The 18586-nt window shown below is 40.2% G+C and overlaps 1 protein-coding gene across 3 annotated transcripts in view; it reads right to left on the minus strand.

Annotated features, from left to right (window-relative positions):
* Window positions 1-5682: 5682 nt before the first annotated feature.
* The window catches only part of TRUB1 (TruB pseudouridine synthase family member 1), a 52657-nt gene continuing 39753 nt past the window's right edge, over window positions 5683-18586 (minus strand). Inside the window, exon 9 of one of the 3 annotated variants that reach the window (XM_019940057.3) lies at window positions 5683-5707. In XM_019940057.3, coding sequence (XP_019795616.1) covers window positions 5706-5707 — 2 coding nt within the window. In that variant the 3' untranslated portion in view covers window positions 5683-5705. Of the gene's footprint in view, window positions 5708-8712; window positions 9013-13977; window positions 14678-18586 lie in introns of those variants that run through there. The other 2 variants (XM_019940055.3, XM_019940056.3) reach the window with 2 other exon arrangements.

Consider the following 18586-nt stretch of genomic DNA (forward strand, 5'->3'; position numbering starts at 1 on the left):
CATAACAGCAAACAGAACACAGTGAACAACAAAGCTATCCACATGCTTGGCTGTGAAGGATAAAGTGTTCCAGGAATAATAGATGAAAAAGTCTATTATTGGAAGGTTCAAAAGAGATTTTCTGAAACCTGTAGTCCAGTTTGTTGAACCAAATCTCTGAATGGACTTCAAATAAAATCTCTTTGCTACACAAGTGAAGCTATTACTCAAACTCAACCAAGAGCAAAAGAGCTACATTGCAGCAATGAAAATTGGTCAGCTGTTTCCATGCAGAACTGAATTCAGAAAAATTTTCATCTTCTCAGCAACAGCTTGTCATCAGCTATAAGTTCTGCTTGGAAAAAGCCAAGTGATGCTCACCGTCCAACATTACATGGATATAACATGGATGCAATAGCCACTCCCCCATGGGCAAAATAAATAAGCCAGCAAAAGGTGATGAAAGACATCATTTGCATCCCCTGAGTACTCAAGGTCAGCATGGCGCGCTTAGCTATTTATGCCACCTGCTTCAGCAGGGTCTTGGTGGGACCTGCTGAGAGTACAGTGCTGCGGACTTTCTGTGTTAAAGTGGGAACCGTGTGTGTACATAATGATATACAGTCAGTGTCTCAAAGAACACTGACTGGTGATGTTACTGAATGTATAAAGGAGGCTTTAAAGGGGCTGTTGTAATCCTAAGGATGGTGAGAAAAAACATGATTTTCCTATGCACAAGAAAAGATCAGAACTCCGGGGAGAGAGACGAAAGGTGAAGAGTCACAAGCTGGGAATCCAAATTCTATAACCCGCACCTGGAGGTTTATGCTTCATTTCTATGCCATGTGTCCTTGTTTAAGTCACTGATAATTTGAGCTTCCCTATCTATCTAATGAACATAGCAGCCCTTCTTATCTCCAGGGATACTGAAAACTTTAATAATTTACTGTCTCCTATGTGAATTCATCAAAACTAAGGTGAAAAAAAAGTGAACTAAATACAAAGTGAAGAAAGATTACTGCTTACCCAATTTACCTTCATGGGTGCTCCTGAATAAGAAAATATGGTTTTTCTACATATTATTCTTACTTGCCCCTCGTTTTCATGGTTCCTCATTTTCTTTTCTCTTGCTCTCCTTTACACGAATACACACAAAAGACTGACTGTACAAATTTTTTTTTTCTTTTTGACAGGATCTTTCATGGCAAGACCATAGGGAAACAGATTTGTTCATTCAACAAATGTCTATCCCTTGCTTTTGACAGATGAGGTACTATGTTAGCTACTATGGAAGATAGAAAGTTATTTAGAACATCACTTTTGCCTTCAAGGAGCCTAAAACGCTTTGAGATCATCTAAGGGCATATAAGGAATGAACTTACAAATAACAAAATCAAGTATTGTAATAAGTGCCAAAAAGATTTGTGAAACCAAGTTCATAGACTTTCAGAAAAAGGAACACTCTTCTTGGAATTTGAGCTAGCATTTAAAAGTTAGGGTATGGGGCTTCCCTGGTGGCGCAGTGGTAGAGAGTCCGCCTGCTGATGCAGGGGACACGAGTTCGTGCCCCGGTCCGGAAAGATCCCACATGCCGCGGAGCGGCTGGGCCCGTGAGCCATGGCCTCTGAGCCTGCGCATCCGGAGCCTGTGCTCCGCAACGGGAGAGGCCACAACAGTGAGAGGCCCGCGTACCACCAAAAAAAAAAAATTAGTTAATTTAAAAAATAAAAAATAAAATAAAAGTTAGGGTATGGAATTCAACACGGTTAGATGAGCACAGGACATTCCAGGAAAAGGTGATGGTGGAGCGAAGGCTTGAAGGGGTGGTGGATTACTTGATTTCCATAGGTGACAACCAGTAGTCTCATTTGGTTAAAAAGTGGATTGTCTGTCTGGAAAGTCATTTAGAGTTTGATTGAAGATGGCATTAAGTATTAGGCTAAGGCTAAAACAGTAGTGTTGAAAACTTTTTTTTAGCTTTTAAAGACAATTATTAAATGGGAGCAGACAGAGCTGCTGTAGCTGAAGTGCTTCCTCCCATTAATCTCACATACTTTGGTACCTTTAAGGAGCTCCACGGAACCCTTAGGACTCTGCAGAGTGCTTCTGTATTTTGCAGTAGGCAAAGGGCAGCCGTTGCATGTTTCTAAGCATGGAGATGACATAATCAGAATAGAATATTCTGAATATACACCTGGCAGTACTTTTGAATTGATTGGCAGGGGACCAACTAGAGACAGGAAAACAAAACAAAAATGTTTGGTGTATAGTAAGCACTCAATAAATATTCGCTGAATGAATGAATGAATTATAATAGCAGAAAAGGAAGTATAGAAAGATTTTATCAAGGAAAAATTGATAGCAGTTGCTGATTAATTATGCGAGACAAGAGGGAAGTTGTGAAAAAATTCAAGGTTTCAAGTCTGGCCTCCTGGGAGAAGTGTGGTATCACCAAGAGGAAACAGGAAAAGCTGAAGCAGAACTGATTTGGTGGGAAAGACTATCTGTTAGATATTCAGCAGGTTAAATATATTAGAGAGGTATTCAATTGGAAATGTCTACGGACTTTTGTAAATGGGAAACTGGGGCTTTAGAGAAAGACGGGAGTTATTGACATAGATATAACAATGTCATAAACACGTGTGTGGACAGGATGGCCTGGGGAAGGCAAAGAGGTGAGGCCAATCCTGGGAAACAATGACATCGAGGACACGAGAGGGGAAGGGAAGCTGAAAAGATAACGGCATGGTTGGAAAGGGAAAAGAAAACCTCATCACTTCATGTTCTGAAAACCAAATGAGAGACGCTCTAAAGGAGGAAATAAACAACACAGTCAGATGCTCTAAGAGCATAAGAAGGAAGAGAAGCAAGAAAAGGTGACTAGATTTGGAGCTTATGAGTCACCCTCAGGGAGAAGTTTCAAGCAGTGAAGGAGGCCTGACTATCCTGGATTAAGAAATTAAAAGATGGAAACGAAACAGAAATAATGATACAGGCCAGACTTTCAAGAATTCCAGCAATGAATGGAACAAGGGAATCAGACAGTAACTGGATACTAAGAAACTTTTACTCTGCTTTTTAAAGCTTGGGGAATCCTGAGTGTGTTTATAAGCAAATTGGCAAAAGGGAAAGAGTTGATGGAGGGGAAGCTGATGGCGAAAATATAATTACAGTCATGTTAAATTTTCTGAGTGATTAAAACCATACTTTTCAGAGTTGGAGATACAGTGAAAATAGAATGGATGAAATGTGAACATAAGTCTTGTAACTGGACAATTATTGCATATAAGCCTGCATTTTAAGAAATCCCAGGAAAGATACTTTACCTGGAAAAATGCTCTTGCACACCCAGTCATCTGGCAGGAGACTAAGCAGCAGACTTTTCGGTTGGCACAGAAAACAGAGATGTTCACCACCTTGAAACACTGTTATGAGCCATCATAACATTAGGCTGTTTGTACAGCGCTTGAAAATATGGAGCTGTGATGCTTCAAAGGAACTAAGCTGACATCCTCATTTTCTGCCTAAGGCAGATGAAAACTCAGTCCTAGCCAAGAGGAGCCTACGGGGCCATGAAAATCAAACGTCACGTGGATTCCTGGAAGAAAATAAGGACATTAGGTAAAAAGTAAGGAAATCTGAATGAAGGATGGACCTGAGTTAATAATAATGTATTAGTATTGGTTCATCAATCGTAACAAATGTACCATACTAACGTAAAATGCTAATAATCATGGACTCTGGGTGTGGGGTATACGGGAACTCTGTACTGTTTTCTCAATTTTTCTGTAACCCAAAGCTGTTCTAAAAAATAAAGTCTACAAGGAAAAATAAAAACAAAAGCTCAGTCCAAACCTCAGGGCCTAGAAACCACACCTTAACTCTGGCCATTTTTATTCTGTAAGACATTAGAGCATAAATGCGTGGGCCACCTGGAAAGTATCAGTGAGGTTGGTATATACACAAACACACACAGCAGGGTGTGTTCATCAAGACACTATTTCTCTGCCTTGAGATTTTTTTTTTTTATTAAAGTGAGATCTGATCACACTTTCTGTTTTGGCTACTGGAAAACACAGAGGCAGATGTGGGGCCCACTTCTGCCAACGTTGATATTCACTTCGTGCAGCGACTGAGAACATGGATCAGAGTCAATTTCAGGTTCAAATTCTACCTCCACCACGTGTCAGCTATGAACCTGGGCCAGTTGCTCAGTCTCTTTGGGTGTGTTCCTCATCTGTAAAATGGGGATGATAACGTCTGCCTCAGAGGGCTGCTGTGTGGATGAAATGAGTTAATGGATGTCAAGTGATTAGAACAGTTACATCATAAGAGCTCAGCTATCAATTTGTGGTACTTCTGCGTGTTAGTCTGACCTTTTGCTTTCATTCAAAAGCAAGTTCATTTCCCAGCCCTCATGGTGCCTGTGCCCTAATGTCCTCATTTATTACTCTTCATTCCTTTTTTCCGTCCTTTTGGGTATATTTCATTATGCCATTTTGAGTCTTTAACCACGTTAATTTTCCCTCAGGTAATTGAGGGTTGATTGTGGAACTATTGATATTTTGCTTATTAGAAATTTTTTAAAATAATTTTAAAAATTGTAAAATACACATAACATAAAATATACTATCTTGATGGGTTTTAAGTGTACAGTTCAATGGTATTAAGTACATTCGTATGTTGTGCAATCATTACCACCATCCATCTTCAGAACTTTTTTCATCTTGTAAAACTGAAACTCTGTACCCATTAAACAATAATTTCCCCTTTTCCCCTCCCTGCAGCCCCGGGTGACCACCATTCACTTTCTGTCTCTTATGATTTCAACTACTCCAAGTCCCTCAAGTAAGTGCAATCATATGGTACTTGTATTTTGTGACTGGCTTATTTCACTTAGCATAATGTCCTCAAGGCTCATCCATGTGGTAGCATATATCAGAATTTCCTTACTTTTTATTTCCTGAAAAATGTTCCCTTGTACGTATAACCACATTTTCCTTATCTGTTCATCTGTCGACACTTGGATTGCTTCCACGTTTTAGCTATGATTGTGAATCATGCTGTTATGAACATGGGTATACAGATATCTCTTCAAGACTCTGTTTTCAATTCTTTTGAGTATATACCTAGATGTGGCATTGCTGGATCATATAGTAGCTCTAGTTTCAATTTTCTGAGGAATCACCACACTCTTCCACAGCAGCTGTACCATTTTACATTTTACATTCCCATCCAGCAGTGCACAAGGGATGCAATTTCTCCATATCCTGGCCAACAATTGCTGTTTTCTGTCTTGTTTTGTTTTGTTTTAATTGTGTCTATCCTAATGGGCATGAGATGGCATTCCATTGTAGTTCTGATTTGCATTTCCCTTATGATTAGTGATGCTGAGCATCTTTTTCATGCACTTATTGGTCATTTGTGTGTCTTCTTTGGAGAAATGTCTATTCAAGTCCTTTGCCCATTTTTGAATTGGGTTATTTGTTTTTGTTGTTGTTGAGTTTTAGGAGTTCTTTATATATTCTGGATATTAGTTCCCTATCAAGTGTATGATTTTCAAATATTCTTTCCCATTCTGTGGGATGACTTTTTATTCTGTTGAAAGTGTATTGTTGCACAAAATTTAAAAATTTTATGAAGTCCTACTTGCCTTCTTATTTCTTCTGTTGCCTGTGCCTTTGGTATCATATCCAAGAAATCATTATCAAATTCCTATGAGTAATTTCTGAAACACAAAAATACAAATTTTATATGCATCTCTGTTGTTAGGATGTAGTTCTGCGCCCTGACATTTAGGACTGAATTTTGATATTATATAATTTCTAAATGTATGTGTTTGTGTGTATGTCTTTTCTTCAAGCAGCTAAAATCAGCCTGTTGAGGAAAATAGTTAACATAAACAAAATATATTATTTTGCTAGGCTAAGCCAAGATCATGTTGATATGTTAAAAATTCCCAATATAAACTGCATCTGTTGGTTCAATAAACAAATTTAACCATAAAAGCGTCCAAGCAGGTATACTCTACTAATTTTGCTTCGTGTTAATAGATGTCAGAATTAGCTCAACTTTAACTCTGACCCTCTATGCAAAGAACTACCAATCTCCTGGTCCTCAGGTATAACGTTTAGCTCTCACCGGGCCTAAAAAAAACTGATCCAGTTATTTTTTAAATATTAGAGGTTCCTACATTGAATGGGAAGATTGAGTTCATCATTGGAAAAGGCAACTTCCATATTAATCCTCATTCAGCGAGTCAGTGCAGAATGTTAAAAATAAAATGCTTTTTAGGGAGAGGGAAGGGAGGAAAGGCAAGATAGGGGTAGGGGATTAAGAGATACAATCTACTATGTATAAAATAAATAAGCTACAAGGATATATTGTACAGCACAGAAAATATAGCTAATATTTTATAATAACTATAAATGGAGTATAAGCTTTAAAAATTGTGAATTACTATGTTGTATACCTGAAACCTATATAATATTGTAAATCAACTATACCTCAATAAATTTTTTAAAAAGTAAACAAACTTTTTAAATAAAATGCTTTGATAAACTGGGTCTGTTTTACAGTTCTGCATCTTTATTTGATCAGTGGCATGGCTGGTTCCAGCAGATATTCTAAAAACTATATTTTCAATGTATTTAGCACACACAGATGTCTTTTATCCATCTCCAATTCATTTAGTGTAGGGAATAAGCTTACTTCTCTCCCAGTGACAAGCCAACTACCTCAATATCAATTATTGCGTGATCAATTTTCTTCCACTGGTTCACCATGTTACCTTTATTTTATATTAAATTACTTTACGCATTTGAGTCTATTCCTGGACTTGATTTCTGCCTCACTGATCTGTTGCTTGATCTGCCTCATTGATCTGTTGATTTATTCCTGCACCAGTTCAGATTTAGTAACTGTTGCTTCACAGTACTTTTTGATATTTTGTATTTTATGTTGCAGAAATTCAATTTAACACTTCCTAGGATTGGGATCCTTTGCTGTGCAACACTGGGGAGGATTTCAACGGTGGAGTTGGGTCAGGAGTACATTTTAAACCTTACAGCACCAAGCTTTTCTTTCACAGAGTTGCTTTTTTCCTCTTTTGTCTGAGACACTTGTGATTTTGGAGACTGAGAAGTAAGAAATCCTGAGTGTTCTCCTGCCTCGTTCTTTCATTCTCTCTGTATAGTCTCCTTTTCTTCCGTTTTATGGAGATATAATCGACATTTAACATTGTATTCATTTAAGGTGTACAACATAATGATTCGATATTTGTATATTTTGCGAGATAATTACAACAGTAAGTTAACACCCATCACCTCACACAGTTACAAATGTTTCTTCTTGTGATGAGAACTTTTAAGATTTACTCACTTAGTGACATTCAAATATACAGTATTGTTAACTACAGTCACCATGCTGCATATTACATCCCCAAAACTTATCTTCTAACTAGAATTTTGTACCTTTTGATTACCTTCACCCATCTCTTCTGCCTTTCACACCTGCTTCTGGCAACCACTAATCCTTTCTCTGTTTGTATATTTCGGTTTTTTAAGGTTCCACATCACATGTAAGTGAGGTCATACAGTATTTGTCTTTCTCTGTCTGACTTATTTCACTTAGCCTAATGTTCTCAGAGTCCATCCATGTTGTTGCAAAAGGCAGGATTTTCTTCTTTTTACGGCTGAATAATACTTCATTGTATACATACCACATCTTCTTTGTCCATTCACCCATCGATGGACACTTGGGTTGTTTCCATGGCTTGAATATTATAGATAATGTTGCAGTAAACATGGGGGTGCAGATATTTCTTTGAGATAGAGATTTAATTTCGTTTGGGTACACACACCAAAGTGGGATGGCTGGATCATATGGCAGTTCTATTTTTAATTTTTTGAGGAACCTCCCTACTGTTTTCCATAGAGGCTGTACCAATTTACATTTTACAATTTACATAGTGTACAAACTTACATGTAAATACAGTTTATGTATCTTAATTACATTAAAGCTGAGTCTTAAACACTTCATAGTTTAGAGCAGATGAGTAACCATTCCAGGTAGACATAGCATGTGCTAGGGTTTTACATTTCTTTGAATCTCTTCTTAATTCTACCTGCAGCTCTCTTTACTCAGAAAGGATCAGATATGATATCTATAAATTTTACTCTATAGAAATATACATGAGTATAAACAATATCTACTTTCTCTGATGTTATTTTTCTAACAAATAGGTCATTCAGGTTATTATTTTGGTCCTCTCTTCCCTCTTTTCTTTTTTCCTTCCTGTCAGTTTTTAATTGAGTCAACTATCTTCTCATTCCTGTTAGTATACTGCCTAATTTATATTTTCATTTTTCCTATCAATTTTTATTTCTTTAACTAATTCTTCATTCAGTAAAAGGCAAGTGGCTTCCATGTCTTTCCATTTCTAACAGAGAAGAGGGAGAGGCAGACATCATAGGATAATCAGAATAGGCTCTGAAGGCATAGAGCTCAGAGTAAGGAAGAAGGGACTTCCCTGGTGATGCAGTGGTTAAGAATCCGCCTGCCAATGCAGGGGACATGGGTTCAAGCCCTGGTCCAGGAAGATGCCACATGCTGCGAAGCAACAAAGCCCGCAAGCCACAACTACTGAGCCTATACGCCACAACTACTGAAGCCTGCGCACCTAGAGCCTGTGCTCCACAGCAAGAGAAGCCACCACAATGAGAAGCCCCGCGCCGCAATGAAGACCCAACACAAAGACCCAAATTTTTTTTCAATTTTTGAATTTTATTTATTTTTTTATACAGCAGGTTCTTATTATTTATCCATTTTATACATATTAGTGTATACATGTCAATCCCAATCTCCCAATTCATCCCACCACCACCCCGCCCCACCACTTTGGGCTGCCTGCCAGGTTGGTGTCAAATTTTTCCAGGCTGGGAATTCCCTGGCGGTCCAATGGTTAGGACACGGTGATTTCACTGCCACGGCCCAGGTTCACTCCCTGGTCGGGGAACTAAGGTCCCGAAAGCCCTGGGGTGTGGCAAAAAAAAAACCCCAAGTAATTAACATTTTCTGGGCTGTCAGAGAGCCTATCCACCACAGGAAGAAGAGGAAACTTGCATCCACTCTTATTCCTGCTGGGAAAGGCCCTTAGGTCTTGCCCTGCAAGGAAGGGATGACTTTCTGGCACACTGTGTTCTCTAAATTCTGATTCTAAGGAAGAGAAGGAGAAAAGGAGACCTAGCAATGGAAATGTCCATGGGCTTCTGCAGTCAGAAAGTGAGTGGCCCATAGGTCCTTCCAGTGAACTAGTTTCTGAGTAGGATATGGTGACAGCCCTTTCCTAGGGCCTGGTTCCATGTTAGTGTTACTACTCTGCAGAGAAGAGGACCCAGCAGACTTGTGGGTCCCTGAAGGTGGTCACACTCCAATGCCAATGAGTGGATGTGAAAAAGCAGCTCTGGGAAGTCAGAAGAGCTCACCTAGAGTTTCCCCATCACCTGGCAGCTCCGAGGCTGCTCCCTATGGGAGGCCCTCCCTGACCCCTGGGCTGCACAGGGCAGCTCTGAGTTCCTCCCTGGTGTGTATCAAGCTTCATCAGGCATGACTCTTCCATCCCTCCTCTGTACTTCATGGGCACAGACTATGTCTGTTTCACCTGGGGACCTTTCAGAGCCTAGATTCAGTGAGCCTATCATCTATGGCTCAAGCCCAGAGAGGTTCCTTTCCTTCCAATTTTTGCTATGTCCATGCTGGGTTCACATTATCTTATTGCATCATACTTTGGCATTACTCTCAGAAGAGGGAAGTAGTCAGTGTGCTCTGGGAAATATTGCAAAGAATCCTAACAGTTAAGTTTGTTACTGGCATTCAGTCAAAAGATAAGACATACTGGAAAAAAGAATCTGTTAGAAGCTCTTTATTAGATTAGCCAGTTGGATTTACTGGGTAATAAGAGAACAGAAGCTTGATGACCAGAAGTGAAAACTAGTCGATACAAATTAGACATATGCTTTAAATCCTTAGAGAAATAAACAATTTGAAAGAAATGTAATATCAGCATTATTTTTTACAGAAATATGAAAGGAACCAGAGAATTTTCCAAAGATACTCAATCATTGAAAGTTTTACTTAAATGCATTACTTCCAAAATGAATAAGATAGAAATGAAGGCTTGAGAAACAAAATACAGGATCTGAGAGAACATAATTGAATACTTCTCTGAAGAATTTCAACACTGAAGTAAGCTCTCTTTTGTCACACATGGTTAAAAATCTCCCTATACTGGGTTTTGAAGCATTTTCGTGGAGTTTGATTTGGGAGTTACACTGGATATAGTGCAATTGTTGACAAAAAGTTTTTAAGGGGTATATGTTATTCTACCAGATTCAGGTGGGAATCAAGACATAAAGGACAACCCTTTAACTATATCCATACAGGAGTTCATATTCTGCATAAAGAGTCTATTAATTTTTACATACTTATGATCTGCAGTCACAGTTTCCAGCCTCTTGCATGAGATTGTTAGGCAACACTCAAGTGACACATCCCACCATCTCTCCATTCCACCGGAGAAAAGGAGGCAACTGAGATCACAGGCAATTGTCTCTTTACCCAACTGGTTGTGCCACTGAAGATGTAGATCCTGCTATGAAGCTCAAAATTTCTGTAATTTCCTATTGGAACCACTAGGCTTGAGTCTGGGCTGAGCACACTATGTTCAAGGGGCACTGAGGCCACCTTAGCTTCTATAAAATTATTCTTTCGAGAGAATTTACATGGATCCCAATGCTTGCTGCAGCTCCTTTGTCTTTGGGTATTAGGTGATTCCCAAGAATCATTTGCTGAACTCATGAGTTGAAATCAGCCGTGCTTAGAGTCCAAGAGAAGAAATGAAGCAGGAAGGGGCTGCTAGAGCAGCCCCTGGGTTATGCTGAGCAAATAGTACCTGGCTCCTGGCACACTGGTTTCACTCTGTTGAATCCCCTATCATGATTCTGATTTGTTTCACTCGGTTTGGGAATCCGGCCAAAATTACTGTACCCTGCTCCTGGGTTGTCGGTAAGATCAAGTGAGATGACGCATCTAAAGCACTTTAATATAGAACCTAGCATATACTAAGCACCCAATGAAGAGATAAGAATTGTGGAATATTCTGCGGCACTTAGAATCAATAGACTTGATATGCACATAGCAACAAGGATAAATCTTAAAAACCCAGTTGAGTGAAAAAAGAAAGAGAAAGATACGTAACACAGTAAGCAGCATTATGTAGGTTGATAGTACACAATTTGTAAGAATGCACACAAATAAACAAATACACAGTAAACACATTAGAGCAAATCACCTATGGGGGTAAGGGGGCGTGGTCAGTGAGAGAACAGGAATGGGGAATAAATACATGAAAGAAGAGCAGGCATTGTAAGGCATGGCAATAAAAGTGTGCCATGAACTGAGCAGTATAACTGACTCCACTCCCTGCCTCTGAGGTTAAAAATAAAAAGATAGGGGCTTCTCTGGTGGCGCAGTGGTTAAGAATCCGCCTGCCAATGCAGGGGACACAGGTTCAAGCCCTGGTCCGGGAGGATCCCACATGCCGCGGAGCAACTAAGCCCGCGAGCCACAACTACTGAAGCCCACGTGCCTAGAGCCCATGCTCCGCAACTAGAGAAGCCACCGCAATGAGAAGCCCACTCACCAAAATGAAGAGTAGCCCTCGCTCGCTGCAGTTAGAGAAAGCCCGCACGCAGCAACGAAGACCCAATGTAGCCAAAAATAAATAAATTTATTAAAAAAAATAGTTATTATTAATACTCCCAAACCTTCCACATCCTTTCAACTGTAAAATGTCGGAATATCCTTCAGATAGCACCCTTCTTGCACCTGCTCAAGCAGGAAAGCATCTTCCTCCAGCTTTCTGGGTGATTTAACACATAAGGGAATAAGTATCTGAAAAGGCACGGCACTCCCATGTAGCCATTCTGGACTTCAGAGCTAAATTGCAAAGTTGGTTCTACACATGTGATTTCATCTATGAAATTAGGGAAAGGTAGGAAACTGACACAGAAAAAAAAATGATTTCTTAGAGTGTTGCTATCCCTTACAGTAGAGGGTCAGCTGCCTCTTTTCGTCCATTAGTTCAAGGCAAGATTGACTGAACGTGGCTGTTACCATATCCCTTCAGAAGCACGGCCTGTGAATAATGCTTCAGTAAATATGGGAGTGCACATTCACATGAGCCAAAACATGGAAACAACTCAAATGCCCATCAACAGATGAATGGAAAAACAACCACGTGGTACATATACATAACAGAATATTATTTAGTCATGAGAAGGGAGGATATCCTGCCATTTGTGACAACATGGATGGACTTTGAGTATATTATGCTAAGCAAGTCAGACAAAGACAAGTACTGTATGTCACTTATACATGGAATCTAAAAAAGTCAACCTGTAAAAAGTAGAGAGTAAAAATGCTGGTGACCAGGGAGATGGGGTGTGGATAAGATCTATGGTGTTTCAGGGTACAAATGTGTAACAAGTAGTAAATAAGCCATAGAGATCTAATGCACAGTATAATGAATACAGACAATAATATTGTACTATAATTATGTAATGTGATAAATACCGCTAAAACATCATATTACAATATTACAATGCATAAATGTATCAAAGTAACATACTGTATACCTTAATCTTACACAACGTTACATGTTGAATTAATTCAATAAAACAATTTTTTTAATGAAAGAAAAGACAGCCTATGGAATGGGAGAAAATAATTGCAAACCATATATTTGACAAGGGGTTAACAATGCAAATATGTAAAGAACTTCTACCAAAAAAAAAAAAAAAAGCACAGCCTGATCCGGCAGCTGCAGGAGGTGGGCCGTCCGCATCTGCATGTCCAGTGACATAGTGAGTAATCTTGGTATCTTGATGTTGCAAATGCTCGCACTTAGCTTGATCAGTGCTGGCACAGCAGAAAAGAACGGATGGAAAAATGTTTGGATTTTAAAGGTAACAGAGAGAAGTTGGAAAACAACTACTGGCTGGCCAAGACTGAGAGCTTTGCTGGAGGCTGGTACGGGATTGTATTTTTCCGCTGACAGCTGAAAATGAGCCCAGCTCCAGTGGAGCTTTTTTTCTTCCTTTCTCAAGGTTACCCGCAATTCTAATGATCAGTTCTCTCAGGAAAGCAAGAAAATGGATTGGAGGGTTTCAGCTTGTTGTTCTATTATCCATTATAGGTCTGAAAATATGTTTTCCCACCACGTTGTCTGCTTGTAAACACAATATCCATTTCCTTACACTACTGCATATGCACCAGTGTTATTACCAAGGTGAACAGATCTCAGCAGCCCCGAAGGAACCCTGCCCTGCGCATCCAGCGGCGCTGCCATTCTCTTCTTAGATGAGAGGCCTCATCCCCTGGGCTCCACTACGAAACCCTGTCCCGGTCTCCTCTCTTGGCCTCTGACTGACCCTCTCTCAAATGGCTCATCCTGTTCAACTTTCTCCTCCCACCTGCCAAGCCAGGGCTGCTCCTGTGTGTGTGTTGTCAGCCCCCGTATAGACACATATCAGAATCTGGGAGTAAGGGTTGAGTTCAAAAACAAAGTGGCATTTTGTCCATTGCTTTGATTTCCTTCACAGCATTTAATGTGACTTGCATTATAAATAACATTACAGGAGGATATGAAGTTCTTGTGCTCATCAAAGGCGATGTGAGTTCTTCAGAGTCTAAGAAACCTGGGTCTATCCGTAGATATTTTCAAGGGTCTAATCCTCAGCTAGTGATCAGCTCACTGTCCCTGTGATTACTGGGTGTCTCTCTCTTCCACACACTTAAGTTCACTCTCCTCACTGATCTCATGCACAACTACAGCTTTCATTTTTACTTCTGTGTAAACAACTCCTAATTCTCTAGTCCAGAGGTGCTCCCTCCTCTCCCCGCCTCTCCCCGCCTCTCCCCTCTCCTCCCCTTCTCCCCCTAGCCCCCACACAATCTTCTGTGAGCATCAGCCTAGTAATTAAGAGCATGGGCTCTGGGGTCACGGTGCCTGGGTTCAAATCTTCGCTCTGCACTAATCAGCTGGTGTAACCTTAGGCAAACGACTTAATTTCTCTGTGCCTCAGTGTTGTCATCTGTAAGATGGGGATATGGTACTTATCTTAGAGGGCTGCTGGGAGACCTCAGTGGGAATAATACAGAGCGGGGCATGCAGTAACTGCTCAGTAAGTATTGGTTGTTTTTCTGGTCATTTGGCCCAGAATAATGCAATTACAAATAATTTCAAATGGTCTCTGAACCTACTCTTTTCAAGATGACCAACAAACTCAAGTTCTCCAGGTTCGGTGATCACTGGCTCCGACCTGACCAGTTCTCTCATTAGCACTGACCAGTACCCCCTTCATTCTCCCCAGGCTTCCTTCTACCACATCGGCCTGATTTGGGATGACTAAGGACTCAGAAGTCATTCAGCTTCTCCATCTACACTCTCCCTAGAACATCCGTCACACATTGAAGAATCTCAGCTCTTCAGCCTCCATCTCTCCTTTGAGACCAACCCAACCGCAACTCCTGAATATAACACTTCTCAAGCCAGCACAGGCACTTCTCAACATCCTCCGGATTTCCAGACCTGCTTCTCCCCCAGTCTCACCTCCTTCAGGTGCTCAGGGAACAAGACCTGTACGGGGAGACAAAGGAATCCACTGCAGAGTCCTGTCAAGAGCTGTGTGTGGCTTGGATTGGAGCTGTGCTCTGGGGAAGGTGAGTAGTGGGCATATACCAGATTGCCTTGGCAAGGGATGGGGTGAGGAGAGAGGCAGTCTTGGGGGCAGGTGCCAACACACAGTGTATGTGAGATGGGCAAGGTTAAGAGAGAAAGACAGAGTGAACCTCACATCAAAGACTCTTAGCGGCAAACCATGGGGGATGTTCTGGGCACCCGAAAGAATGTGTGTTGTGCTGCCTACCACTGAATAGGTGTGGGAGAAAGAAGACTCTTTTCATGAGAGAGTTTTTAGGGAAGCTAAGTGACAATTAAAGGAAATGGAATGTTGCAGAAAAGGGTAGATAAACCCAACACAGATCCTCATAACCGGATGTAACTGCCCAGTTCCCTGAATTCTCCTGGTACTATATAGATATAGCGATATACAGCTTTAAAAATTTTTTAAGTGATATTTCAAACATGCAGAAAATTATAGACTTGTGCTATAAATATCCTTATACCCACCACCCCGCTGTAACGTATGTATCTTTTTAATGGCAACTGCCTCCGTAGTATTGCATTGCTATGCATTCACTTTATTTTCTTGTATTATAGAAAATGCCTTGAGGGCAGAGACTCACCCTCCTCTTTGTATCTCAGAGGCATCTAACACACAGAGTAGGTCCCCTAATATTTGCTAAGTTAAACTGCATTCTTGAAAGACCTTGAAGAGATCTTCAGGAGAAAAGAAATTGTGGCAGGCAACATATACTATTCTTACAGATTTGAGAATCCGCAGCTATTTTTAAGGTATATTAATTCAGAAGGAAGACTGTAAGTGAAAATAGGGCAGTAGCTGCATCTCATGACATGTGACAAAGAAAACGTATTTCATTTGCTGACATCCTTAGCTAATATTTCTGATTCTGGAATCAAAGCCACAGGCAACCCAAATCACAACTTTCCCCTGTAGGCTATCAATTTCTGTGCCCTCCTACAAGTGCTAAATATATTTGATTTACTAAGAAAGATGTTTAGCCAATAACAATTAACCATTAGCTATAGCAGGTTTTTCATTAGGCAGCGTTCAAGCCTTTGTCAAGTCCCAGTTGCTCTGTCTTCTGCCCTAACACGCCTTTTACCTACTAGAAATCCAGGAAAGTGTTACACTGACTGATATATTAGAATGCCTACCACATCACTCCTTGACACGGCTACATCAATGACGTACGAGAATTCCCAGAAGAACTTGCTATATACCATGGTAAATGAGACTTTCAATAGTAGTTGCAAGTAGTTAGGGTGACAATGGCATCTGGTTGTCCTGGATAACCCCAGTTTAGACCTGCTGTGGATCAATAATGTCTCAATTATTTTAGGACTCCCATTTCACTCTCACAAGCATCGGGGTTGAGATACTAAATTATATGGTCACCCTATCAATCCCCTTACCTAAACTTTTTATATCACATGACTGCCTTATGTGAATGAGACTTCCATTTTTTTATTTGTGTAGTGTCCTGACAAATGAATTAAGTAAGACTCTTTGCTATGTTTTAGGAAGCCACACTAGACATCACAAACAAGTCTCTATTTTTGGCAAGCTTTCTGAACAGAACACAAACTGAAATAAATCCATTCACCCAGATGTTACCATCACAAATTGTGCTGACACGGCACAACTGCCTTTCCACAGGGAAAGAGTAAACCATCAAAAAACAATAGGAACTAAAATTTAAATTACACAATAAAAATGTTCAACATTTAAAGTCTAGAACTGTGTTTACTGAATTTAAGTCAAAACGAGCTTAAATTTCAAGACAACAAAAATCGAGGATGGCTTTTTATTATAGATAGGATCTCTCCCTCTCTCTTTTATTTCTTCTGCATCAACTTCAGGAAAGGAAAAATAGGACTTCCCTGACGGCTCAGCGGTTAAGAACCCGCCTGCCAATGTAGGGGACTCGGGTTCGAGTCCTGCACCGGCAAGATCCCACATGCCGCGGAGCGATGAAGCCCGTGCACCACAACTACTGAGCCTGCGCTCTAGAGCCCGCGAGCCACAACTACTGAAGTCCGCGCTCCTAGAGCTGGTGCTCCACAAGAGAAGGCACCGCAATGAGAAGCCCGCCCACAGCAACGAAGAGTAGCCCCCACTCGCTGCAACTAGAGAAAACCCGCATGCAGCAACGGAGACCCGACGCAGCCAAAAATAAATAAATAAATAAATAAAATTTTTTAAAAAGAAAGAAAAATAAAACAACACTTGAATAACAGTAGTTATAACTATATTTTCAGCCTAGAAATTTCAGCCCAATTTTCAGCAGCAGTGTTCCGTCAGAATCAAACATTTCCTATATGGTTTAAAAACACAATGAAAATCTGGCACTTTGGGAGCTTATGTGAATACAGCTTTAACTTCTTATTTTCAGAGAAAAATGAGATTTAACTTAAAAACAAAAAAACTAAGGCAATGTCCCAAAGGTCCTTATAAAAAAAAAAAAAGAAACTCAACCTGCTGTTCACATTCAATAATTCAAATCAATGATCCTTTTAAGCCCTTAGCAATGCATGAACCAATGGGGGAAAGCAATCTAACACTTCATGCATTTAGGGGATTGCATTAGAAAAACTTTTAGGCTGCTTCTGCTTTTATAAATGCAAATATATGCAGAGCAGACAGATTGGGATCTGTACAGTTTAGCAATGATCGAAACTTGTAATTTTTGAAAATGGGACAGATGTCCAGACTAGTTATATTAAGATGCTTCTTACTGAAGAAGAAACCAAACAAACAATCCAATTCCACCTCCTCCTTAAGAAGGAAACAAATAGGAGCTTCGCTGGTGGCGCAGTGGTTAAGAATCCGCCTGCCAGTGCAGGGGACACAGGTTCGAGCCTTGATCCGGGAAGATCCCACATGCCACGGAGCAACTAAGCCCATGCGCCACAACTACTGAGCCTGCGCTCTAGAGCCCGCGGGCCACAACTACTGAGCCCATGTGCTGTAACTACTGAAGCCCGTGCACCTAGAGCCTGTGCTCTGCCACAAGAGAAGCCACCGCAATGAGAAGCCCACACACCGACCGCAACCAAGAGTAGCCCCCGCTTGCCACAACTAGAGAAAGCCCGCCTGCAGCAACAAAGACCCGACGCATCAAAAATAAATAAATATTTTAAAAAAGGAAACAAACAATGTTACCACAAATTAGAATAAGCTATATATCATCTTGTTTCTTTCATAGAATCTGAAAGTTGAAAGACAGCTTAGTGTAGAGGAATAAATATTTCTAGACTGTATCATTCACTGCATTACTCATATTCCTGTCCCAACTACACCGGAAATGGGGGGAAACGCTTCCGCCTTCAAGGACCACTGATAGGCTAAAGGTTAATTGAGAGATCAGCTAGATCTCTGGTCAATAAATAAGGGCTGAATGAATGTCCTTTATTCAGGACATTTTTATTTATAAAAATGTATTTTTTAATATTTATTTTATTAAATATAAAAAATAAAATATACTTTATATTTATTTTAAAATATAAAAAATAAAATGTATTTTATTTATAAAATAAATATTTATTTTATACTTTATTCATGCCCTTAAAATTGCTGAGTGTCCACTGTCTTCCTATACTTGGCATATTCTGGCTCCTAAGGCTTATCTGATGACACGGAGTGCCTAGAATGCGCCAGGCACTGGGGAAATTAGATGAAAACATAGTAATTGCCCTCAAAGAGCCCTCAGTCTGGTGGGGAAGACAAGTAAAGATATGATTAAAATGGGGTGCTAAGTATGGTAATGAACGTGTATACGAGGTACCATGGCAACTGAGATGAGGATGGATTGATTCTGACTGAGCCCTGATGAAAGGTTTCAT

This window comes from Tursiops truncatus, chromosome 16 (genome assembly GCF_011762595.2).
Source record: "Tursiops truncatus isolate mTurTru1 chromosome 16, mTurTru1.mat.Y, whole genome shotgun sequence".
In the NCBI taxonomy this organism is placed as follows: domain Eukaryota; kingdom Metazoa; phylum Chordata; class Mammalia; order Artiodactyla; family Delphinidae; genus Tursiops; species Tursiops truncatus.